We start from the raw sequence: 27,261 nt of genomic DNA, 5'->3' as shown, positions 1-27,261 counted from the left end.
TGTCCACTGGAAAATTCAAGTGTAATTCATTGAATAAGGAAATAACTGTGTTTTTTTGTTTTGTTTTGTTTTGCAGAACGATTCATTCTTTATTGGAGGCTTATTGAGAATTGGTTATAAAATAGAAAATGTAAGTGTTAGATATGGGAAGCAGGCACAACAACTGCCAGTAACTGGCAGTCATCTCACTGGTCATTGCCCATGGGTCGAGTTCACATGTTTAGTGTTTTACATGTAGTATTTGGTAGTATCGATTTCTATATTTTGCTTAAAAAATCTCCTTACTCTGGAGGTTTGCATCATTTTCTTCTCCCTCCTGTGTAAGTAGTATAATTTTGAGCTTCTTTTACAAGTTGATTTTTTCTTTTTTAGATTATTTACCTTGCATATATTCTCCCAAATGAAATTACTAGGTCTCTAGTATGAACATTTTGGATATGTAATTACTAGATAATCTCCAGGTACAATAATCCAATTTTTAATGCTACTGGTAACATAATAAACATCTACCTGTTTCCCTTAAGCCTGATGCCAGCATCGATAACTCCACTACTTCTGAAGTCATTTCATATATATGTATTTTTTTAATGTTTTTATTTATTTTTGAGAGGCAGAAAGAGAGCATGAGCGGGGAAGGGGCAGAGAGAGAGAGGGAGCCACAGAATGTGAAGCAGGCTCCAGGCTTCAGGCTCCAGGCTTCAGGCTTCAAGCTGTCAACACAGAGCCAATTCGGGGCTCGAACCCACGAGCTGTGAGATCGTGACCTAAGCTAAAGTTGGACGCTCAACTGACTGAGCCACCCAGGCGCCCATATATGTGTGTGTGTGTGTGTGTGTGTGTGTGTGTGTATTATATATGTGTGTGTATATATATATATGTGTATATATATATGTGTATATATATGTGTATATATATACGTGTATATGTATATATAGTTTGTTTTTATTTTTATTTTTTTTAATTTAATTTTGAAAGAGAGAGAGACAGAGTGCAAGTGGAGGAGGGCAGAGAGAGAGGGAAATACAGAATCTGAAGTAGGCTCCAGGCTCTGAGCTGTCAGCACAGAGCCTGATGTGGGGCTTGAATTCACGAACCGTGAAATCATGACCTGAGCCGAAGTCAGACGCTTAGCTGACTGAGCTACCCAGGCATCCCTGAAGTCATTTTAGACCAGAAGTATGAATAACATTCTTGTGAACTCCTGACTCTTCATGAAGATCTTTGCACTGAATGCTCATTTGAGCAGTTGTGCTTTTCTCCTGTTGTTTATCTGCTTACTCTTCTCTGTTTGCCACAGACCATTTAAAATACCCAGTCCTGTGGTGCTGGGGGACTCTGTCAGTTAAGCGTCCAACTCTTGATCTCGGCTCAGGTCACGATCTCACAGGTCGTGAGTTCGAGCCCCACGTTGGGCTCTGTGCTGATAGTATGGAACCTGCTTGGGATTCTGTTTCTCCTTCTTTGTACCCCTCCCCCACTGTGCGTGTTCTCTCTCTCTCAAAATAAACTTAAAAAATTAAAAATTTTTTTGAATGTTTATTTTTGAGAGACAGAGCATGAGCGGGGTAGGGGCAGAGAGAGAGGGAGACACAGAATCTGAAGCAGGCTCCAGGCTCTGAGCTGTCAGCACAGAACCCAGTGTGGGGCTCGAACTCACAAACCGCGAGATCATGACCTGAGCTGAAGTTGGGTGCTTAACCGACTGAGCCACCCAGGTGCCCTCCAAAAATGTTTTTAAAATACACAGTCCCTTTCATGAACCTTAATCTCTATACCTTTCACTTTGTGGTAAGGGTGGAAGTCCTAGTTTAGATGAGATCTGAGACACCTCACTCACCTTTTGTTATTGTACTTTAGTGCTACACAGAGCATCCTCTGGCCAGGTTGTAAACCTCAGCTTCCAGGTCTGTAATCATTGAAGCAGCATCCTGTTCTCTGAGGGTGGCCTGAGGTTACTTAAAGATGTAACGTGTGAGTCCATGGTATCTGTTAACTTACAAATCGGGGTCCAGCTGTTCTAAGTTGCATGCTAGTGTAATGAAAGTAGGAGATCGTGTAAGTTTTTATCAAGAATCTAAAATGCTATATGTTACATATATGGTGTCACATGTAAATTTAGAGTTAATACCCAAATCACATTCTTTATCCATCTTTTTGATACAGAAAATCTTGGCAATGGAAGAAGCTTTGAATTGGGTGAAATACACAGGTGATGTAACAATTCTACCTAAATTAGGAGCGATTGACAATTGTTGGCCTATGTTAAGTATTTTCTTCACTGAATGTAAGTATACATGCATTAAATTGTTTCTTGACTCAGTTTTTAAAGGAATTATTCGGGAAATGGAATGTATGTTTATTTATCTTAGGACTTTTTTTAATGTTTGTTTATTTTTAAGAGAGAGAGAGAAACACAGAGCACAAGCAGGGGAGGGGCAGAGAGAGAGGGAGACACAGAATCCAAAGCAAGACTCCAGGCTCAGCTGTCAGCACAGAGCCCAACATGGAGCTTGAACTCATGAACCGTGAGATAATGACCTGAGCCACGTTAGGTCCTCAACCGACTGAGCCACCCAGGCATCCCTATCTTAGGATTTAAAAAAATGTTTTTCTCTTGTGAATAAGAGAAAAGCCTGAATAAGAGAACTTTAAGCTTATAGTTTTATTGTTCTGTACTTCCTGTCTTAATGTTTTTTATGACATCATACTTCTAAAAATCCTACCTAATGAATGTCATGTTATTATATATAATACCCAGAAAAAGAGATCACAACTAGCACTTTATGTATTCTCATTCAAAAGAGAAATAAGGGGGCACTTGGGTGGCTTAGTCGGTTAAGCATCTGACTTCGGCTCAGGTCATGATCTCACGGTTCCTGAGTTCAAGCCCCACATGGGGCTCTGTGCTGACAGCTCAGAACCTGGAACCTGCTTCGAATTCTTTGTCTCCCTCTCTCTCTGCCTCTCCCTTGCTCATGCTCTGTCTCTCTCTCTCAAAAATAAAGATAAAAAAAAGAGAAATAAGAGCTGAGATTGTAATTTTCATTTCCCTGATGACTGTTAATCTTTTGTATGATGAAACTGCTTTATATATTTATTTACTTTGTGAAATATATTTCTCTAAATAATTTGAATGTTAGCAGTTTTTTTGTAGCATATCTTTTTTTTTTAATTAAAAAAAAATTTTTAATGTTTATTTTTGAGAGAGAGAGAGAGAGTGCGCGCATGTGCACATGAGCAGGGGTGGGGTAGTGAGAGAGGGAGACGCAGAATCTGAAGCAGGCTCCAGGCTCTGAGCTGTCAGCACAGAGCCCAGTGCGGGGCTGGAACTCCCGAACTGCGAGGTCCTGACCTGAGCTGAAGTTGGGCACTTACTGACTGAGCCACCCAGGTGCCCCTAGCTATAGGGATCTTGAAGCAGAAAATATTTGGCTCCTTAGTTGATGATGACTGGTAATTTGCCATCCCTACTGAGAAGAGGTCAAGTCTTATGCTGTTTAATGTAAGTGGTAGAGAGAAATTAAGCTTAAACATGAAGGCTGGGTTGATAGAGGTGGTTCTCCTCATTGTTCTGGAGGCCTTTAAATACAGGGTAGATTTTATGGTAAAAGTGGAGGAGCAGTATCACATCGGGCACCCATGTGGACTCGGTTCCAACGCTCTTTCTCTGTTCTCTTCTTTACAATAGCTGTCTTATGGTAGCTGCTGTTGTCCTTATTTTAGAAGTAAGCAAACTAAGGCTTTGGGAGGTTAAGTGATATTTCTGCAATCTAGTGAGTAGTACGGCCTAGGTGAGAGGTCAAGATTCCCTAATTTCAAAGCCTAGGTTTTTATCCTGTAATCTTACTTTATCCCTTATTAATTACTTTATTTGGTGACCTTTCAGAATTCTTTCTTAAATCTTCGATTTTAGATACTTTTTTCACCTTGGAAATGTATGTGTTTGGTAGAGGCTTAACTACGATTTTGTTGGGATAAAATTACTATCCATTAAAAAATATTTTTTATAGAATAGCTAAAAATATAGAAAATGAAGTCTTGGTATACTTTTAATATAAGTTTTGGTTATTACCTACTGTGTTTTAATTAGTTTATTAAATTTTTAAAAGAATGGTATTTCAAATAACATTTTAACATTTCATTCATGAGAGTCAGAATGTTAAATTAAGATATTTAAAATTATTTGTTACATTAAATACATTTTAGAGAGTTTTCCATGTTTTTGTTATTAGACATTTTTATTGAATATTGTGCCAGGCTCACCATACATGCTCAGTAACTTGAGTAATTATGGAACTGACTTGAGTAATTATGAGACCTGTTTGGAATATCATGACCGAACATTTATTTAAACTACAATTAGAACTAATGTAATAGTAAGTGCTTTTTTTTAATGCTAGACATAAAACAGATGAGACTCACAGCAAGCAGTGAATCTAATAATGTGTTCTAAAACATTTTCAGTTGTGTATTTTCAGTTGTATTATTTGGTACATGTAAAAGATTACAACAAACATGTTATTTAGAAGGTATAATAATTAATTGACTTTATGGATTGACTTACATAACCTAAGTTTTAGAACATTAACAGTACCAATTTGTTTTCTCACTCTCTCCTAAAAATAAAATTTAGACAAGTATCACATAACTAAAGTCATAACAGAAAACTGCAATTTGCTTGAAGAATTTAAAACTCAAAATTGTGTGGAGTGTATAGAGGTGAGAATAAATATTTACTTGTAAGTATATTTTAAGATTTATCTGTTAGAACTTTTATTAACATTCAAAGGAAGTTCAAAAAAACTGTCAGCACACAACGAACTATAAAATTCATAAACAGGTTTGAGGGAAATTTTTAATAAATTTTAATTGGAATATTTATTTTTTTGGAACAGGCAAACAACATCTTGATCAGAATTTTCTAATGTTACACATATATTTTTAAAATATATATTTATATATTATTAAATTAAATTCACATAATGTTGAATAACATAAACATCAAATTGTACGTATTTTAAGAGTTAATTATAAACTGAAATTTGATTTTTTTAAATTGAAAGGCTTTTACTTAGTTGAGGACGTATGATTTTCTCTGGTATAGCTTTATTAAGATGTAATTCACATGCCATAGAATTTAATCATAGGAAATACAATTTTTTTTTTATTTAAAGATTTTATTTTTAAGTAATCTCTGCACCCAGTGTGGGGCTCAAACTTAAACCCTGAAATCAAGAGTCACATGCTGTACCAACTGAGCCAGCTGGGTGCTCAAGTAAATAAGATTCAACTAAATTTTTAAAGAAGGATTTAGGAAAATATTTAATGTTCTATTTAATTCACTAATTAAAGCCATTTATGTGATCCAGTTTATTTTACTCTGTTTATTCTGAAACTATAAGTATTTGAAGTGAAAAGTTTCAGTTGCATCTGTAGCATCTTCGATTTCACATTCTTACTAATTTTGCTGCTTCGTTTTTTGGCAATTAATCTATTCAACATTGCCTATATGTTACTGATTTATATATTGGGGTTTTTTTTGGCACTTAGGTTATTGAATAATACCACATTTTCTTTTTTTTTTTAAGTTTATTTATTTTGAGAGAGAAAGAGTGCGTGCACGCTAGCACACAAGCAGGGGAGGGGCAGAGAGAGGGAGAAAGAGAATTGCAAGCAGGCTCTGTACTGTCAGCACAGAGCCTTACATGGAGCTTGAACTCACGGAATTGTGAGATCATGACTTGAGCTGAAATCAAGAGTTGGATACTCAACTGACTGAGCTGCCCAGGTGCCCCTAAATAATATCACATTTTCTAACTCTTGCATCTACTTTTTTCCCTGCTGTGTGGCAGGCTCAGTAGGTATATTTAAAAGTGGGCCTGCCAAATACTATACACAAGGGGATTAATTATTAGTAGTTATTCATAATGTGGTTTTACTTTTTAATATTCCTTTACCAAAGTTAGCATTGAATCGTCAGAGACTGGTTTCTTTAAGTATATATACCAACATATTGGGTATTGTGTTCCCCTTTTCCACATAAATAATACCCCAGGTTATTTCTGTTGTCAGTGACAAAAACCTAGAACTATTTTTCCTAGATATTGGGTTCTTGATTGCCTTTGCATTTAATTTATGAGTCTTCTTTCACCTTGGTTTCTCAGCAAGGAGAACTAATGAAAATGAAAGGAAATGAAGAGTTTTCAAAACAAAGATTTGATATAGCTATTATCTATTACACCAGAGCCATTGAATATAGGTAAGAGCAAAATAGAACGAGATCCTTTTTGTGTGGCAGATCAAGTTAGAATGCTAGTCAGGAGAAATAAAAACAAGGCAAGGAATTAAAGAGTAATTTCAGTTTGCCAAGTGGAATAGATGTTCTCGCCCTTAGGCGCCAGAAGTATTAGGGATGGCCTGGGTCGATGAACTTAACCGAGCAGTAGAATTCAAGCAAGTCAGGCAGGATTGTGAATATTACTTCTACCCTACCCCATTTTCTCTCAAGCTTTCCAGTATAGGGTCATCTGTTTTTTTCTTGTTCTCATTTTGCCTTTAGCTGATATCTTCCAGATTGTTAACTGATCAAAAAGGGTTAGTTACTAATACTTAAGATTCCCATTAAAAATTCCCATTTGGGAAGTTTTGCTTCTTAAGAGGGAACTTTTAAAGGATAATAGTTGGGATTGTTGAGAGAAGGTGTGTATTTTTCTACCTCATCTTCTGTTTGCTCAGCTGCTAGAATTTTGTAGCATTCCTGCATGTGTAACTCATATTTGGTTCCTACTGACATATTAGCTGGGCCACCTAGTATTGTAGCAGCCTTTGGAGGATGTGTTGTAGACAGCTACTCTCTTTCGTGCCTTGCCCATCTCCATGGGGAATGAGTGACTCAAGGTAGCACACCACACCTGGAAGGCGGCTGCTCTGCTCTGAGGAAAGAAACAGATAAAACTAGAAAGGATAAAATGTGAAATGAAGCTGTTTAAAGTATTGTTGTAGTTTAAAGACTTTCAGAGTTCTTTGTCAAAGCGGTATAGTCCTGACTTATGTGAGTATAATTCTGTCCTTTGTACCTATGCCACACTTGTGGTTTGCTAACTTTTTATTATGCCTTATTTTATCTTCACAGCATCCCTATGAGCTAGGCAGAAATAGTAGAACATTTTGAATACAGGGAAATATAGATTGATTTGAATAAAGTTACTATGGTAGGAAGTGAAGGAACCAGGACTTAGCCAATTAGGTCTCCAAATCCTATATTCCTTCTGCTCTGCCACATAGATGTAAAGGTTTTGAGAAGTTTTTCATGCCTTATGTTTTCTGTGTGCTTTTTATTTGTTTTGTATGTAATGTACTTTCCTGACTAAACATTATTTCTTTTAAAGACCTGAAAATCACCTTCTTTATGGTAACCGAGCTCTTTGTTTTCTTCGCACTGGACAGTTTAGGTAAGTTGGTTAGAGTACCCCGGTCACTGAGCTATTATGCTAAACTACCCATTTTTGAGAAATATTTCTGTTTTGCAGGTAGACAAGAAAATCCTTCAGTAGTTTTGGCAGAAATAGTTAAATGGTTAAAGGGGCTCTATAGGCTTTATGTAGAACAACAATGACAGCAGCAGCTGTTGATTGAATGGATAACATGTATGCTTTTTTCAGTACTTTTACATGTGTTTCTTAATTCTCATAACACACTTAATAGGTAATGTTATTCTCCACGTTGAAATTTGGGGGGGCTCATACTATTAGTAGTGATGTCAGGATTTGAACACAGATCTTATCTGATGGTATCAAAGTTTGTGTTTATAATATCTATGTTACTCCCTCCCTTTTTTTTAAGTTTATTTATTTTGAGAGAGAAAGCACGAGTGGGAGAGGGGCAGAGAGAGTGAGAGAGAATCCCAGGTGTTCCTGTGTTACCTCCTTTTGCTCCTTTAATTGATCTTTATAATTCTGGAAGAATTTTTGCTGTTTCTTTCCTATATCTTGATATAAAAAATTAAGTAAATCTCACTTATAAGTGAAAGAAAGAAAAGATATTTACTGGTTTAGCTATGAGACTTGAATTATGATTTATGTAATTCAGTCTTAGTTTCTTATGTTGCATTGAGATTTTATGTATTAGTTGAGAAAGGTTGTTGACACTGTGCCATGATTTTGTTGTTCCTCAATTAAAAAATTTTAGGATAATATCACAAGCATTAGTAGTGAACAGTATATGCTATTACATTTAGTTATATCCTGCCATACTGTAAGATGGGCTTAGAGTGGCTGCAGGAATATATGCACTCAGTAGAAGAATATTACAAGCACAACAAGACAAACTAAAAAGCCAGTTTAGAGCTGGGGATCCTCAGAGTAAAGCTGCATAGGCATAAAGTCCTGTGAAGTTATTAGTTATAATTCATATTTGTGTTTGACCTTTCTGTTGCCAAAATAAAAGGAGAAAACCTGACAAGTTACATGAGATTTTTCACTGTTCATGAAGAAGGAGGACAGAAGTTGTTCGGGTGAAACAATTTTCCTGATGTTTAGTTCTGGAAGAAATGTCTTAGATGGCTTACAAGTAACTTGAATTGAGTGATGGACAAGAAAGAACCTCCACAACTTTTCTGTGAAAGCAGAAAACTCTGAAAGTGCAGTTTTGGGTTTCACAATTTTTTTGTGGCGTTTTCTGATGAAAGTAGAGAGTTTGATACCACTGATTTTTTAGTTAAAGTGCTTACATTGGGATGCGGGAGGGTGGGAGTGGGGAAGAGAGTATGTTCCAAGTATGTAGCTTTTAAAAATAACATGTGTTTTTCTTTTATTATAAACAGAACACATTCTCATGGTAGAAAATTTGGAAAATACGAGAGTTTAAAAAGAAGAAAATAAAAATCACCAGTAATCCAACCACCTCGGAGAATACCGCTGTATTAACGTTATGCAGCTTTTAGATGGCTTAAGCCGTGGATAAACCGAGGCTATCTAGACTAGAGGAATGGATGGGCTTGACACAGTCTTCCATCAATACCACTGTCCTCAACTGGTTCTGACAAGAAATGAGCTACAAATGTCCTTAGTTATTGCGTCTGGCTAGGTCCAGAATTGCAGATATCCTATGCTGTTTGATGGTGAATCTGTGTGCTTTCAAGATGAATAGGTTGGCAACTTGGCTAGCCTCTTGTGAAAATCGAAATGTTGATTGGGCAAAAGGTCATCCGCTCTGCATAGGGGAGCTCCGAGAGCTGAGAGGCCAGCCAGGGGGTTTCTGCCCTCTTTCACGAGTGTTGAATGCTAGACATTCAAGGAGGATCCTCTTAAAACTGTGCTGCAAACGAGGTGCATCAAAGTAGAAATACAGAAGCCAGGTAGCCTGGTGAGGTAAAGGTTAAAAGCAGGGTTGTGTGTCCATCCTTGTACTGACTTCCTGATGGTCTAGCTTGTGGTTCGACACCATCGAAGTTTTCACTAGAGGCAGGTCAGCAGCATTTCCTTCTTAGGTGATCACCAATATGTATTGGATGCCAATGTAATGTCAGAAATATTGTGCCACACGGGTTTGTTGGTGTTTCCCACCTTCTCACACATTGTTTACATGACTTGCTCAGTAACCTAGGGATGTTTTCTGAGTCCACAGTACGTTTCATTCCTGATTAAGTGAATAGATAGTGTAGATAGTGTGACTTCAGGAAGGAACACGTTGCCAGTGATTCACTCGTGTCATTGACAGCAGAAAGACCCATGCCCTTTAGCTGAGTTACCGTGGTTGAGATGTTTTGAAGGTCTCACATCTGAGGTTTGGTAGATCTGTCATGGGAATCTGGCTGAGCAGCTGTGGGACACCTGAGGGTAAAGCCTCCAGCCACCACCCCCCCCCCCCCGCCCCCGGCACTGTTCTGAGCACTTTACACACACAAGCTCAACAACCCTCCACGACCCCGTGAGGTGGTTGCTCCTGACTCTTTTTAGATGAGGAAACAGGAATGGGGAGGTCGAGTAAAGTGTTCTCAGATACTAGGTGGGTGTGATGGAGCCAGAATTTAAACCCAGACAGCCTGGATGCAGGGTCTTTACTACTAATCCCCATGGACGGGTGATGGTAGAATCAAAGGGTAATGTGAAAGCTGAAAAGAAAATTAAAAATAAATGCTTCAAATAGTCAATAAACATTAATATCCTTATAGGACATGCTGATTACAAACCGTGAGTCTTTTTTTCATGTCCATCAGATTGGCAAAAATTTTTAAAGCTTCATAATACCAAGTGTTTGAGAGGATGTGGAACAAAGGAAACTTGCGTACTCCGCCGGAGAAAATATAAATTGGTGCAATCACTTTGGACAGCAATTTGGCAAGGTGAAGATGTGCATACTCTGCAGCCCACTTCTAGGCTCATATCCTCCAAACTCAGACGTGTCCCCAAGAAGATACGTGCAAGCCTTCACGATAGCATTGTTTGTAAGAGTAAAGGAATGGAAACAACTCAAATGTCCATCAGTGGGGGAATGGATAAACAAATGATGGTATATTCATACAATGGAATCTTATGTAGCAGTTAAAATGATGACAATGCTGAGTGAAAAAGCAAGTTGCAGAATGATTTGTATGGTATGATGCCATTTATATAATGTTCAAAATATGCAAAATGACTTACATATCCACAATTAATACATAGTGTGTATTAAAACTTTTTAAAATGCATGGGCATGTTAAACACTAGGGGAGTGGCTGTCTCCTGGGGAGGGAAGGAGGGAAAAGGATCGGAGATAAGAAAGATGATACACAGTGGATGTCAACTGTAACAAAGTTCTGCAAAAAGATCTGAAGTGAATGTGGCAAAATGTTAAGATCTTGCTAAGCTGGTACATGGGTGTTGACTATATTAATGTTATTCTTTGTATTTTTATGTATACTTGAAATATGTGATAAAAAGTGATACAGTGAAATTGAAAATGCACATGATAAGATGAAAAAAGAAAAAAGCAGCATTCCCTAAACATCAAGGATAAAATAAGTGAAAAGTAATCTTGAAAGAAGAGAAATAATAAGTATTTTAAGACCAGAGGTGGGGAGCCGGATGTGAGGTGTGTGGGGAAAATGCTTCATTCAGAAATGGTCAAAGTGGTGGTGGTGTGGTTTTAATGCCAGATAGTCACAGTTTGTAAATCAGGGCACCTTTGGGTGAGTGTAGGTGAGGCCAAGAGCCCACCTGAACTCTTCCCATTCATCAGACACGTGCACCTCCAGGTCTGCAGATGTCGCACTTGGGGAATCCTTGGAACGGGATTGGGGTGAGGGGGGTGGTGTGTGTGGAAATACTCTATCTCCTGCTACAGCATCTGCTGAATACTTCAGGCTCAGGACTGTGCAGTGTACCCCAAAGTGCCTGGTGTGGCTGAGATGTCCTTTTATTCATGTCTTCCAGAAGTTTACTTTTCAAATATGATTTGGCAGTTACAGAGCATTATAGAGTGATAGTTTTTTTTTTAATGTTTTTATTTTTGAGAGAGAGAGAGCATGAGCAGGGGAGGGGCAGGGAGAGAGGGAGACACAGAATCTGAAGCAGGCTCCGGGCTCTGAGCTGTCAGCACAGAGCCCAACGTGGGGCTCGAACTCACAGACTGTGAGATCATGACCTGGGCTGAAGTCGGATGCTTAACCAACTGAGCCACCCAGGTGCCCCTAGAGTGGTAGTTTTAATTGAAGTAATCAGCTGTTTTTAGTTTAAAGGAGAATCTAGAAAAAGCAATTAGACATATCTATGGCTTCTGTAGTTATGGTACTTAAGGGAGGTATGTGATTAGGCTGTGCCTCCCTACTGTTTCATTCCTTCTGGTACTCACATGTGGAAATCTGCATTCTTTGATGGGATGTGATAAACTGTGTAAGGGGAAATGTAATTGGAGAAAGGGAAAGTTTAGCCTTGGATGTTTTTTTTTAATTTACTTTGGAAAATTATTGAGCTTTAAACTTGGTATTTACTTTGACCTTCACTATTTAATTACCCATCATAATACGTTCTCTTCTTTTAGATCCAACTTGTGATTAATAGCAGGAAGATAGACTTTAAATGACTTCTGTTTTTTTGTTTTTGTTTCTTTGGTGTCTTTCTGAATTTCTCTGAGGCCAGAGGCATAAATCAAGTCAATTGTATGTTCCTGCGAGAACTTAAAAAAATCCTAGTGTGTGGTGCTTGACTGGCTCAGTCAGTAGAGCATGTGTGACTCTTGATCTTGGGATCATGAGTTTGAGCCTCACATTGGGCCTAGAGCCTGTTTAAAAAAATCCTAGTGTGTGTGGGGAATGTCACTGTGAGTGTTTTGGTTTGGTGAATTTTTGCTCATGCTGCTCTCTTTCTTTTGCGGGCTCTTTATTTTTACAAGCTGCTGAATTTACTTTTGAAGCTTTTGAATTTATTTTTTCAGTCTTCTTTGTGCTTTTAAAAAGCAGTAATGCACATCATAAGAAGTTAAGAGTACAAAAGAATGAACTGAAAACTCTTGCCAAGCTCAGACCCCTGCCCTAATTCATCTTTTCAGATCCTTATGTGTTTCCATAACGTCTTATGCCTATATAAGCGCTTATTATGTTGAATCAAATGCAGTTGCCATTTTTATAAGTCAGAATATAGGCAGTTTCGTTTGGTTCAATGTAATGTTCATATGTGTGTGTGTGTGTGTGTGTGTGTGTGTGTGTGTGTGTTAAAATATATTCCTTGTGTGTGTGTTAAAATACATATATTTTAACATAGGAGCATGCTCTACACACTGTTGCACTTTTTTCCACCTAATACTTAAATCTTGGAGCTTGTTGCATGTCAGTGTATATAGAGATACACCCTTGTTTATGTTCATGGCTCCATAGCCTTTTACAAAATGGATTACTCATGCTTTGGTTAGTTTGTATTAGAATATAAATTATTTCTAGTTAAAAATATTACAGCTCTGTAATGATTATCCTTTTACTTATATTCTGCACTCAGGTACAAGTATATCTGTAGAGAAATTGCTGATTGCTTTTACTTGGATGAAAGAGTTTATATAATTTTAATTCCAGATGATAACTTTTGATATTATAGTGTATGTGTTTATTCAGTTGATGGTTATCAGTCACTGCTTATTTGGCAGTGAATGACCATTACATCTGAATCCTGCTTTTGTCGCTTCGTTGTAAGATCTGTGAACTTGAGGAGGAGTATTACTATTTCTTTGTTGGTCTGGTCAGTCCCTGATAGTGATGACTTATAATAGGGAATGAAAAAAGTAATAATCCTTTTATGTCTTGCAAAGTCCTTACATATATTGTGATTTGAGAGAGTCAATAAATAGCATCCCCTGTCCCTCCCAAGTCCAGAATCAGTTAAGAGATGGAAACAGAAGACAGGCAAATGGTGATCCAGTCTTACCTCTAATGCTGATCCAGTTTTTAGAGAACAGAGCTTTATCAGGATAGTCTCATAGCTAAGTGACTTATTCATCCATGATCACAGACAGAACTGGCTACAGCGACCTTTATGAACTTTAAGCTTGGAGGAAAAGGGAATCTGGTGTTATGATGGTGTTCAGTAGAAGATTCCAAAGAGAAAAAGAAGAGGCTACGCCACTATGATTTGTGCCCCTCCCCCTCCACTAGGTAGTTATTATTCATCCTCCGGGGAAAAGTTAGGGGTGGGGAAGGAGATAGCTCAGAAATGGTTCATCTAGCAAATCCACATGGAAGCTAGAGGAGGGGACAATACGTATTCATTCCTAACATTTTAAGGCAAAATGTAGTACGTCATATATGAAGAAATAGGTGAAGGGGCTGGAGAGAGAACACTTTGCCATGTAACAGGTATTCAGTTGGATCATCTAGGCTAGAACTCTCTCTTACCTTACCCTGTGTTCAGTACTCTCACCATGTCACACAGTCTTTAAGAGTAAGTAGCCATTTGCATTTCTTGTTTCCTGTTTTCAGAGATGTATTGCTCAGGGTATTGCTGTTCCTAAAGGCATACCTGCTCTCCAGAGTGTTTAGGTTTCAGGCTGTACTAGGTTGGATGAGCAGTAACCCCATGTAATTTACTATGCCCAGTTTGTTTTAGTAGGAGGATGTGGTCATGTGCTAGTAAATGTGAAAATGTTAGTGTTTTTATATATTTATATACACAGGCACTAATGAATACAGTATTTACAACATGATTGTAATATAGTACTATGGTTGTAGTATTGTATATTATATTAATTATAATAACAGTAACATTCAACATTGATTCAGCCAGTATGATGGGAGTTCTGCTTTTAGCTCTGTCAGAAATGGGCAGAAACGGACATAGTTCCCACTGTATTCTAGACGGTGGGCCAATGGTGGGAGGGAGGATGTTGTATTCATGTTATTAGTAGTGTGCCGGGTGGCCTGAATACAGAGGAGGAGGGGAGTGGTGGTCAGGGGCGAGACCAGGGAGGGTCTTGTAGGCTTCATTAAGACTGTTGGCCTTTAAGAACATCAAGAAGTGAGTAAAAGATTTTAAATTGAGGGGAGATGGCACGATTAATACCTTAAAAAGATCAGTCTAGTTGTAGTGAGGAGAATGGGTTTGGAGGGGATGCAGAAAGAATGTGGGTTAGGAGGCTATTGCAGTACTCTAGGCCAGAGATGATGGTAGCTTGGAGCAGGGTAATGGTAGTGGAAATGGAGAAGCGGAAGGATTTGACATACTTTGAAAGTAGAAGGGACAGAGGTTGCTTATGGTTTGGTGTTTGGAACTATTATGAAGTTTCTGCCTTCAGCCACTTCATAGATTATAGGCTTACTCTGTAATACTGAGCTCACTAGAAGAGATACATTTGTAGGAAATAGAACTTGACTTCACTCTTGGACATCCTGATTTAAAGTGTCCTTGAAGGATTCCAGTTGGAATGTCACATCGGCAATGAGTTAGGTGGGTCTGCCACTCTAGGGAGAGGTTTGGGCAGGAGACAAATACTGGGATAGTTAACCTAGATGATTTGAAGTTGTAGATGTGGGTGAGGTTGCTTGGGGAGACGGTTCTCAACTTTTATTGCGCCCTGGAATTGAGCTTGGAAGAAATACCCCCAACCCAGAGATTTTTGATTAATTGGGCTTCTAGCAGCACCCCCCATATAGTACTCATGTGTAACCAAGGCTGAGGCCCACTGGTCTAGAGTGAGGATGAGCTGAGAACTAGGACTGAGCCTTGAGGGACACAAATAGTGGCCAATTAAGGGAAGATGAACCTGCGTGGAGACTGTTAAGAGGTAGCCAGAGAGGTAAGAGGAAAACTGGAAGCGTGATGTCATGAAAGCAAGAGGGAGAGAGTGGCCAGTAGTGCCTGTTGCTGAGAAGCCAAACGGAATTTAGATTGATCAATATGAACATCTTCTAGTTCCCATAGGGAGTCCCATAGTCCCATAGGGAATGTCTTATTCATTAGGTTTTAAGCTTGGAATGGATGCTGGGTTGGAGTGGGTTGAGATAAGAGGAAATGTAACAGTATAGGCAGCTGTTAAAAGTATCTAGGGAGAGAAATAATGAGACGAGATATGCCATTCTGTCATGATGTGTTTGGTTGCAAATAGTAGAAAACCCAGTTTAAATGGTGAAGAAAACTTAACCTCGTTCAAAAAATCCAGAAGAACGTGGCTCTAGGGTTGTGTATTTAGTTGCTCAACAATGTCCTCAAAGACCTAGGATTTTTTTAGCCCCACTATGTGACTTGGACCTTAGTCTGGCTACTGTATTTCAGACGTTAAACTGGACATTCTAGTCTCCAGCAAAAGAATGGCTCATGCAATCTTCAGAAAAAAGAAAAGTACACATACTGCGAAGCATATGATTCATAAGTATATAGGTTGAATTTTCAGAAACCTTACATGTGTAAGGTCCCGGCACCTTACATGGGTAAGATCGGCACCCAGATCACAGCCCCAGAAGTCTGCTTTTTTCCTCTTCCCAGTCTGCCCACCTCCTCCCCCAGGATAACTACTATCCCAGCTTCCAACGCTACGGGTTAGTTTTGCCTGTTTTTGTGCAATGTAAATAATCATATGGTATGTGCTCTTTTATGTTTGGCATTCAGCATTGTTTTTGAGATCCATATTGTTGCATGTAGTTGTAAAGTGTTCATCTATTGCATGAATATACCACATTTTATCCATTCTAATGTTGATGGGCATTTGGGTAGTTTCTAGTATTTGGCTTTTACAGATAGTATCATTGTGAACATACGTATTCATTTCTGTTGAGAATATAATTAAGGAGTGGAGTTGCTGGGACGAAAGTATGCTTATATGCAGCTTTCCTACATAATTTCCTGTCTGGTTGTATCATTTTATACTCCTGCCAGCAGTATATGAGAGTTTCAGTTCCACGTCCTCACTGACACTTACTATTTTGTGTCATTTCATTTAGACATTCTGATGGGTATGTAATGACACATTGCTGTGATTTTAATTTGCATTTCCTTAAGTTGATCAAGGATATTTAAGTTGAGCATCTTTTCATACGCTTATCGACCATTTGGATATTCTCTTTTGTGAAGTGCCTGTTTGGATATTTTCTTTTCTTTTGAGTTGAATGTCTTATTCATTAGGTTTTAAAAAAATTTATTTTGGATATGAGTCATTGGTCAAATATATGTATTACAAATAGCTTCTCACATTCTGTGGCTTGCCTTTTCACTTTTGATGTTTTGTTTTCACAAACAGATGACACTAACTTCAATATAGTGCCATGTATCAGTTTTTTCCTTTATGATAAGCACTTTTTGGGTTCTGTTTATAACCTTTGCTTTCTCTAACATCACCAGAATGTTCTGTTTCTTTCAAAAGCTTGATTTTTTAACTTTCACACTTAGACGTATAGTCCACCTGGGGTTGGTTTTTGTATTTAGTGTGAGGTAGGGTTCAGGATGGACATGGATGTCTAATTGACTCATCACTGTTTCTTAAGAATGTATGTTTTCTCCATGCACAGCAGTGCTCATCTTTGTCAAGTAGATCAGGTGACTATATGTAAGCATCTGTTTCTGATTTGTTTGTACTAATCTGTTGGTCAGGTCATCTGTCTTTAGATAGACTTTTTTTTTTTTTTTTTAACTGTATATAGTCTGGTAGAAGCTACTGCTATCTGGCAATGTAAGTTACCTAGCTTTATTCTTTTTTTAAGAGTGATGAGCCCTCTGAGCTCTCATTGGCCAGCTCTGGGTTATAGGACTACCTCAAAACTAGTCAGTGCAAAGGAGAGTGAGATTGCTGTGATTGGCTTACAATAATTATAATTATCACCCTCGTTTTACATGTGAGAAAGCGGGCCAGAGAGGTTAAGAACTTCCTAAATAATCCCAAATTGAGTTAGCGATTGTACTGAATTTAACTTCCATCTGTGTTTCAGTTTTCAGGCTCTGTCCGCTGCAGCTTAGCTGATGTGTGAAAGATCTGGGAATTATATTTTTGGAGATCAGAAGTCTGGCTGACACGCAAAAATAGTGCAGAAAAACCAGGCAAATAATAACAAGTTTGGCATAGATGTAGATAAGATATGTGCAGGAAATAACTCCAGAAATAAGAAAAGTAGTTATTCCTGGGTAGTTGCGATTGTGACTCTGGGTGACTTTTTCCTTTTGTTTTGCTTTTCTGTATTTTCCAAATTTCCTATAATGGACATATATGGATTTTTAAAAGTTAAAAAATTATTTTAAACTAGGTTATTTTTGGAAAAGTCAAGTACAAATAGATACACAATATATAATGCCTTTATTAAATACATAAAAATGAATATTTATTTTTCTTTTCAGAAATGCACTTGGTGATGGAAAGAGAGCCATTATTCTAAAGAGCAATTGGACAAAGGTAGATTTCTTTTATATTTACATTCAGCAAGTAATGCCGTATAATTTTGTGAGAAATCTGTGTACAGGATGTGAATTTATATGTAAAAATGCTGGATAAAATTAATGCAGAGCTCAAGAATGTGAGAGGGAAATCTTCAGTTCCATGATCAGAAAGGATACTTCACACAACAGTGAGGTCCTGCATGTCTGAGGAGGACAGGTAGCCCATAGGAGTGTTGAGGGTCTGGAGGGTACTTGAGTGATTGAGATGTCAGTATCTGCATTTTCTGAATTGGTCAAAGACCTTCCTATGAAAAATGAAACTTAAAACCTAGAATGAATTATAGGAGACTGTCTTTATGACCTTGAGGTGAGAAAGGATTTCTTAAATAATACACAATGCACAAATCTGGGGTGGGGGAAATCTAGTAAATTTGAATATATCAAACTTAAAAACTACTGTATGTCAAAAGACACCATGAATGAAATCATAGTCTGGGAGAAGATAATTTGTCATATAGATAACATATATAACTGATAGGATTTATGTCCAGAATATGCAAAGAACTACAATAAATAAGAAACCCAGTAGAAAATGGGCCAGCGAAATAGATAGGCACTTTGCAGAAGAGAAATCCTGAATGGACAATAGAAATAAGTTATGTTTTGTTTCCTAGAAATTAAAATTGTACAGTTAGAAAAATGAAACCAAGAGAGCAGAGTAGAGAGCTTCCAAACAGCCCTTCATATACATGAGTAAATAAAACAATGTGGTATTATTAGGTACTTTAGATTGGCAAATTAAAGAGACCCACAGTCCCAAGTGCTGGTGCATGTGTGTACTAACAGGAACCCTCCGTAAACTGGTGGGTGAGAATTGGTTGCAGCCAACTTGGAGATCACGATCATATGCTTATGCTGTTGTGATTATTTGATTCTAAGTGTGTGTGCCCCACAAACATTCTTGCAATATGTGCGCATGGGGAGATATACAGAGTGGTCATTGTGGTGGTGTTTTTAATGGCACAGAACTGCAGATACCTACATATCCATTGATGAAGCAGTGATGGATGTGGTATTTTCACTTGATCAGAGTTGTAACTCTCATCTGATCTGGCCCTCTTCTTAAACACCCATTATGTCACTCCTACCCCTCTCTCCCTTGTTCACTGTGTTGACCTGTTGGTCTCCTCGCTGTTCCTTACATATGCCAGGCACTCCCAGTTTGTACTTGTTCTTCCCTCTGCCTAGAATTAGAATGCCTTTCCCCAGAGTTAGCTCTCTTATTTCCTTTCATTTTTTACTGAAAATTGTCTTCTTAGTGAAAACTTTTGGCTGTACTACTAAAATGGCAAGCCTGCCCCTGCCTAGACATTTGCTGCCCTCTTTCCCTGCTTTACTTTTTTTCTTCTTGGCATTTATCATTATTGAACAACTCTGTGTGTTATTTCAACTGTGCTTACTGTGTGTCCTCCTATACAACGTGAGCTCAATGAGGACAGGTTTTTTTGTTTGTTTGGTTCACTCTTGAATCTAGACTGCCTGGTTTTTATTTGGTTTTATTTCTTTCATTAAAAAAAATGCAAAACAAATACAACAAAATCTTAGCATTTATTTCTGGGTGTTATATTGATCACTGTATTTTCCTAAATCATAAAAATACCTGACTTTTAAAAAAAAATTTTTTTGAATGTTTATTTTTGAGAGAGAGAGAGAGAGCATGAGCAGGGGAGGGGCAGAGAGCAAGGAGACACAGAGTCCAAAGCAGACTCCAGGCTCCGAGCTGTCAGCACAGAGCCCGATGTGGGGTTCAAACTCAAAAGCCATGGGATGATGACCTAAGCCGAAGTCAGCCGCTCAACCAACTGAGCCACCCAGGCGCCCCCTGACTTTTTTTTTAAGTGGAGCTTCAGATAAGACACAGAAAGACATGTGTTTCAGACTTCATTCTTGGCTTTTTGTTTTTAAACCAGAGTGAATATAATCATAGAATTTTAGAGTCCCCCAAGTTGTGATTCATGTGGCCAAGGAGTTTGTATCAGAGTCTGGGGACTGTGAAATTCCCCAGGTGGACTTCTGCATCCAAATTTTGGAGTCTGTTTTTAAATGCCTCATTTTACAGATGAAGATATTGAATTCCAGAAAGGCAAAGGGACTTTTGCACGTAAAGACAAAACTGGATTGAGAATCCAGCATTGGATTTGCTTCTGTTTTAGAGTGATCAGTTTGTCGCTATTTTTATTTCCAGTCATTGTTGTACTTGATACAGAAATTTGTTGATCACTGAACCTGCATTTGGCATGTGCTCTGTAAACACTTACAGAATGTATGGATGATAGAATTCTTAACACCGAAACCCAGACCCTGAAGTTGGTTTTCTGGAGTTACCTTTTGCTATTTCAGTCTAGTATCGATTGAAAAAAGAGTACTACAACTTTCTGAATTACATTGAAGACTGTTACATTATAACAGTTACATTGTAGAGTGTTTATTTCTGGATTAATTTATTGAGCAGAAAATACTTTTTAAAAAAAGACTTTAGTTTTTAATTTGTTTTCTATTTATTAAGACTATTTTTTTAGAGCAGATTTGGGTTCCCAGCAAAATAAACAGGAAGGTAATTTCCTATAAGTCCACACACATGCATAGCCTTCCCCATTGTCAGCCTCCCCCGTTATCAGCATCCTCCGGCTGACTGGTGCAATTTGAGAATTGATAAATCTACACGGGTACATTATAATCACCCCAAGTCCCTAGTTTCTCTTAGTGTTCATTCCCTAAATGTTAGGCATTCTGTGGATTTGGACATAGGTATAATGACATTTATCCATCATTATGGTTTATACAGAGTATTTTCACTCTCCCCAGTATCCTCCCGATCTGCCTGTCCATCCTCCTTTCCCTGACCCAGTCCCTGGCAACCGCTGATCCTTTTACTGTCTCCATAGATTTACCTTTTCCAGAACACAGAGTTGGGATCATACAGTATGTAGCTTTTCTCATATTGGCTTCTTTCACTTAATAATACTCCTTTAAGTTTCTGCCATGTCTTTTCATGGCTTGATGATGCTTTTTTCTTAGTGCTGAATAATACTACCTGCCTGGATGCACCAGTTTATTTATCCATTCACCTACTGAAGGACATTTTTGTTGCTTTCAAGTTTTGGCCATTAGGAATAAAGCTGCTGTAAATATCTATGCGCAGGTTTTTTTGCGGACACGTTTTCAGCTCCTTTGGGTAAATACCAAGGAGTATGATTGCTGGATCACATGACAAGAATGTGTTTAGTTTTTTAAGGAAATGCCAAACTGTTTTTCAAAGTGGCTGTAACCTTTTGCGTTCCTACGCCGCAAATGAGAGTTCCTGCCTCTCCGTATCCTCAGCATTTGGTGGTGTCAGTGTCCTGAATTTTGGCCTTCCTAATAGGTGTGCAGTGGAATCTCGTTCCAATTTGCATTTCCCTAATGACATGATCTTTTCATGTGCTTATTTGCCACTGTATACCTTCCTGGATGAGGTGTGTGTTAAGATCTTTGGCCCATGTTTAAGTGGGTTTTCTTATGGTTGAATTTTTAAGAGTTCTTTGTATATTCTTGAGTAACAGCCCTTATCAGATGTGTCTTTGCTAAATATTTGCTCCTGGACTGTGGCCTCTCATTTTCTTGACAGCAGTTTTCAGAGAGCAGAAGTTTTTAATTTTAATTAAGTCCAGCTTATCAGTTATTTCTTTCATGATCCATGAAAAAGTTATCACCGTTTTTTGCATTTTACATTTAGGTGTGTGATTCATTTTTAGTTAATTTTTGTGGAGAGTGTAAGGTCTAGATTCATTTTTTTTTTTTTTTTTTTTTTTTTTTTTGCATGTGGATGTCCCACCATCATTTGTTGAAAAGGCTCTCTTCATTGTATTGCCTTTGTTGCTTCGTCAAAGATCAGTTGACTATAATTATGTGGGTTCATTCATTTTATTTAAATAGGGTTATTTTGTGATGATTGCAAAAATATTTATATAGATGCTAAACACAAATCCTAGTAAGTATTAAAAAAATATGGTAAGTACAGCTAGGCCATTTTTTCTTTTATTTTACCAGAAAGGAGTGCTCATTGAAGGGTAGCCTAAACTGCAAAAGCAAAGGTAGACTGTACAAGGTGCATTCTGTACTTCTACTTTAGATTAACTATGAGCCTGAGTCTGTTGAGTCATGCCTCTAGGGTATAAACCTGTATAGAAGGTATTCTTTAGATTCTGTGAAGGTGAGCCATTGTTCCCCCTTCTTTCCAGATAGAGAAGACTGGTACAATGTCAACTGTCCTACACATGCTTTCAAGCTTAAGAGAGGGTATATCATTGTATCACAAAGAGTGGGAATGTTTATAGTCAACAGACATTTGTCAGTAATCCCCGTGCATTGTCTTTTGGTATTGTCATATAGCATACAAACCAGTAGCCTCACAGATGCCCACAAGAACCTTTTAATATTGAGGGGGTTTATTTTGTGAGTGACCAAACCTAACTCCGATTTGGCCTAAGTAGTTGGTTCATGTAATTGAAAAGTCTAGGGATCAGCTTCAGGCATGGCCTGATCCAGGTCTGCATCCATTTTCTTCCTGTTCTCAGTTTTGCTTTCATGTGTTTTTTTCATTTTCAGTCTTTTTTTCCTCTGTTTTCATTCTGTGTTTCTTTTTGGGTAGTAGTGTCTGTAGTGTCTAATCTGCCCCAGTTTTCATCCCATGTATTTTTCATCTTAAATGCTTTAACTTTGGAGTTTCATTTTGAGTATTTCTTACTTATTTCACATCTTAATATGTTCAGTCTTTTAGCTCCTTAAGCATATAGAATATGTTTATAATAACTGTCCTAATGTTCTTAACTACTAACACTATCACCTGTGTCATTTCTGAGTTATTTTCAGTTGACTTTTTTTTCTCTTCCTTGTAGATCACATTTTCCTTATTTGCATACCTAGTAATTTTTTATTGGACATAAGACATTGTGAATCTTACCTTGTTTGTTACTGATGTTTTTGTGTATCTGTAAATATTTTTGAGGTTTGTTTTAGGATACAGTGAAGTTACTTGGAAACAGTGTAATTCTTCCGAGTCTTGGTTTAAGCTTTGTTAGGTGGGACCATAGTGGTATTTGGTCAAGGGCTATCGTTTTCTTCACAGCTGGGGCAAAATTCTTCTGAGTACTCTACCTGTTATTCTATGAATTATGATGTTTTCCACTTTGGTTGGTGGAAACAGGAATTATTCCTGGCCCTGTGAGAATGCTGACTGTTGGCTTTCAAGTGGTTCTTTCCTTGATTTGGGTTTTGGGTGGTTGCCTTGCATGCACATACTGACTAGTACTCAGTTGAAGTCTCAATGCAGGTGGACTGTGTGAGGATCTCTGGAGTTCTCTGTGGAGCAGTCTCCTCTCTGGTCTTCTGCCCTGTGAATTTGCACTGCCTTGGCTTTCCTGGACTGCTGGTGCTGTCTCTTGAACTGAGACTGCGGGCCCTGTCTGGGTTCCTTTGCCCTGTGCCATGGCATAGAAATTCCATTCAGCAAGGTGGAGCAGTCATAAGGTTTATTTTGTGTGTTTCTTATGTCTCGAGGATCACTCTCTTTTGTTGCTTGGTATTCAACGTCTACAAACCTTTATTCCATATATTTTGTCCTTGTTTGTTTTAGGCAAGAGCATAAATCCAAATCTCTGTTACTGCAGCTTGAGCAGAAGTGGTAGAGCGTAGGCTCTCCTGGCTTCATTTTGAAAAGGACTTTTACCATGTAGTGGGAGCCCCAAACTGATATCCTTAATAGCTGTTAATTCTAGTGCAAAGAGAACCTCTTTTAATATCTGTATAGAGCACCTGAGGGATGCCTCAGACTGATCCCGATTGAGCCGTGTGCCCACCAGCAGATTGATCCTACAACCTGGAAAACGGTGCATTTCGATTGGCCAGGCTCCTGGATCACAGCTGCACTCTTCCCTGTTTATTGTTGAGATGGAGCGCTAGTCCCAGCCCTGCCATTACAATACAGAGTAGGGACGTGGTGGCACCCGAAAAGAGGGGCTGCTCGGCAGATGGACAACAGGGAGTTTCTATATATGTGCTACACAATGAGGTAGTGTCAAAGAAGAGCAAAGCTTTGTATTGCAATTGGGTTCAGGAAGCTCTGAGATACCTTTAATTTAAGCTTCCTTCACATAACTTCAGCAGCGATACCTGAATAAGCTCCTTTCTCAAATGATAGACATTATAGTAGGTTTTATAGAGTTTGGGAAGAGGACCCAGCAGCAGATGAGGACAGTTGCCGGGGGCAGGGGGAGGGGGGGTGCGGATAAGAGAAAGAAAAGGCGCTTTCTACAAATTTAGCAGGTATGGTTTATAATCTCATAATTTCTAATGCTATGAATTTTTATGCAGTTACCTAAATTTCAAAGTTGGAATATTCCTAGGGGATAGGATTTTGGTTTTGTAGCATATCTGAGAGATCTATCTTCATATGCCTTTTGAGGAAAAGCAGAGTTTAAGCAAATGGAATCAGAATTGGGATCTTTAATCTGAGCCTAAATAGTCTGGCTATAAAAATGCTTCAGAACTCACAGATTGGGTTGGTGCACCAGAGTAGGATTATATATATGCACCGAACCTGCATAAACAAAGGTCCTCATGGTTGTTTACAGCCTGTTTTAGTGAAAAGTTCATCTTTCTTAAAAGGGTCATTTATCTCTGATTTAGTAGTTTCTTATAGAATGAGAATGTTGTTTGTAAAATGTGGAGTAAGGAGGAAAGAGCTGTGGGCCCAGAGTCAATAGGTCAGGATTCTTTGGTTTGCCTCTACACAAATGTGCCATTAGGGCAGTTTCTAGCCTCTTTCACAGGTATGTCAGTTCCCAAGTGGAGATACTGTACCTACAACAGGAGCTCAGTTTGTGAGTAGGTAGAAGAGGGGGTGGTTGAGTTAGCCCCAAGTTTGGTAATACTAGCTTTCTAGATTAAAATGTTCATCCTTGATATAGAAGATTTCCCAGAGTGCATAAATGGGGCCAGCCAGGACTGTGGTTCTATAGCAAACAAAACAAAACAGGAAGCCCCGATCGTTGGAATTGAGTAGATCTATGGTTTTTGGACCTTTTCTTCAAGCCAAGAACTACACCTAGAGATAAAAAATGAAAAGCTGATTGAGAGAGGTGGATGGAAGGTCTAGCCTAGGTGTACCCCTTATCTGTAGCCATGCTGTCAGAGGGGTTGCAAAACTTCTGTATAAGCTGATTTTCCTTCCAGCTCTAAAATCTGTGTGATTTCCAAAGTGTAGAGAGTGTAATGACTTAGAGACTATTACTGCCTTAAAATATTTTCAAAAAAATTAAGTTACTCCTATGTAATGAATGTTTTTTTGTACTTTATTTGGCACAAAATAATATATTGCATTCTTTACTAGTAAAATATAATAAAGGTTGAATTATTTTCTTTGTGGGCATAAAAATCTCTTAAGCAAAAATACTGATCTCTAGTTAAAATTATTATAAATACTATTCATTACTTTTCATTTTAGCTCATTTAAGTAATTTTATTTCCTGAGAGGTATTAACATTTTAAAAAAATTTTCACTGATAGGGTCCTAATCTAACATTTTAAGTAATTAGTTTTTAAGCAAAATATTTTTCCTTATCTATTTTCTTTAACTTAAGCATATTTTTGAGAAAAAATTAAATTTATCTTTTGGAACAGGGTCATTATCGTTATTGTGCTGCTCTTTCTATGCTGGGGGAATATGACTGGGCCCTGCAAGCAAACATAAAAGCTCAAAAACTCTGTAAAAATGACCCTGAGGGAATCAAGGATCTAATTCAGCAGCATGTAAAGTTACAAAAACAAATAGAAGACCTGCAAGGTATTTCACCTAAGATTCTTTGGTTACAGTCGAATTCCCTTTAAAACTTTTGAAGGTGGGTTTCTTGGATTAATGGAGGACCATAAATCAATTCTCAGGTGATTTGTACTTTGTTTTGCTTTCTTGGTCAAGTCACTTAAGTTTTCCATTTCTATCTGTGTAGAAGTACATTAGTGTTCTATTCCATTAGGTAATTACAAATGATTTGTATCTTTTAGTTGAAACAGACAACAACAAATTATAATTTGTTCTTCTGTAGATTTTGAATAAAGTGAAGCCTTTTGAAATAAAATTGTTTAAAATTTTTTCTTCTATGGTTATAGTTACTTCCTAAAGAAAGAACCCTTCAGTAGAGTTGTTTGATGTTCACACCAAGTGTGTGGCTCATTCTATAGCATGCTGACCACATATGCATATATACATCTGTATATGGATATGTACACATACCAGAAATTGGCTGTGTGGGCTAGGAATTCAAGATTTTCATTCTCTCGTTTTCTCTCCTAAGTGATTTTGTTTTCTCCAATGCCCGAAATTTCCTTACTCTATACTTTCACCATATAGGTCTTTGCTGTTTTTTCTTCTTTGGGTATTTACTGTCTTAGGAAGCTGAGCTGAGATGTTATCATCCAACTTAACGTGATTGTAAGATTGTGAGCTCCTTGAAGACAGATACCATCTCTGGTTCAGATTTATATACTGCTGCAGCTAGTCAATGATCACATGTAACGGGATGTCAAATCAGGCTGTATAACAATTTGGTGAAGCCATCCTAAAACTAAAAACATCTGGAAATACAAAATTATTCAGGTTTATTTTTCCAGTTCTGTAAATTTGATGCTCTGTCAGCTTAAAGGAAAGTTTAAATCTCTTTAAAGTATGTGTTGCTAATCCTCTGATTACTATGCGTGTGTGTGATTGATTTTTATAGGTCGAACACCAACTAGGAATACAATTAAAGCTTTTTATGAAAGCAGGTGAGTTAACATCTCTCAGGTCTGTAGCTGTTACTTGGGATGGCTTTGCCTTGTAAGTTTAAGAATCACTATGTATGATGCTTTGTAGCTAATGGCAACCACGGTAAAGTTGGGGAGGGGAAGGACCCGGGTTTGTGCCTTAAGATCAGGTGACCCATGAATTGTCACATTTGTTTTGTGGACTGTTTTACTGAACCATTTCGTATGTATTTATGGGAGATCTGTAGCCTAAGCCTAGGGGAAAAGAGCTGTGTAATATTACTTTCATTTCACTCTACTCGTATGGGAACAGTTTTTGTAGTGACGATCCTGGCAGCAGAGAATAAGGACAGTCTGTACCTTTAAGTCTTAGCTGCTATCCTGGAAACATCTGTCTCCAGCCTCCCAGTATCTTTTGAAAGGCTAAGACACTTTCTGTTAGAAATAAGCAACAGGCAGATTTTAATATGCTCACAAACAAAGAGCAGCCTGGGTCCTACGTTTGTTACTGGGCAATTAAAAGAGATTATGCCTTTTCCTCCATGCTTTAGATATCTAAGATATCGAAGCTGTTAAATTTATTTATTTTTTATTTTTTATTTTT

At 37.9% G+C, this 27,261-nt stretch overlaps 1 protein-coding gene across 8 annotated transcripts in view; it reads left to right on the top strand.

Annotated features, from left to right (window-relative positions):
• The window catches only part of TTC3 (tetratricopeptide repeat domain 3), a 127,030-nt gene that overhangs the window by 16,747 nt on the left and 83,022 nt on the right, over positions 1–27,261 (top strand). For 5 of the 8 annotated variants that reach the window (XM_049627859.1, XM_049627858.1, XM_049627863.1 and 2 more), the window contains exons 6-13: positions 77–130; positions 2,164–2,284; positions 4,634–4,719; positions 6,165–6,259; positions 7,389–7,451; positions 17,781–17,835; positions 25,539–25,701; positions 26,633–26,678. In XM_049627859.1, the coding sequence (XP_049483816.1) occupies positions 77–130; positions 2,164–2,284; positions 4,634–4,719; positions 6,165–6,259; positions 7,389–7,451; positions 17,781–17,835; positions 25,539–25,701; positions 26,633–26,678 (683 nt within the window). The other 3 variants (XM_049627860.1, XM_049627864.1, XM_049627865.1) reach the window with 3 other exon arrangements.

Source organism: Panthera uncia, chromosome C2 (assembly GCF_023721935.1).
Source record: "Panthera uncia isolate 11264 chromosome C2, Puncia_PCG_1.0, whole genome shotgun sequence".
Classification (NCBI taxonomy): domain Eukaryota; kingdom Metazoa; phylum Chordata; class Mammalia; order Carnivora; family Felidae; genus Panthera; species Panthera uncia.
This window is presented reverse-complemented; position numbering and strand designations above follow the sequence as displayed.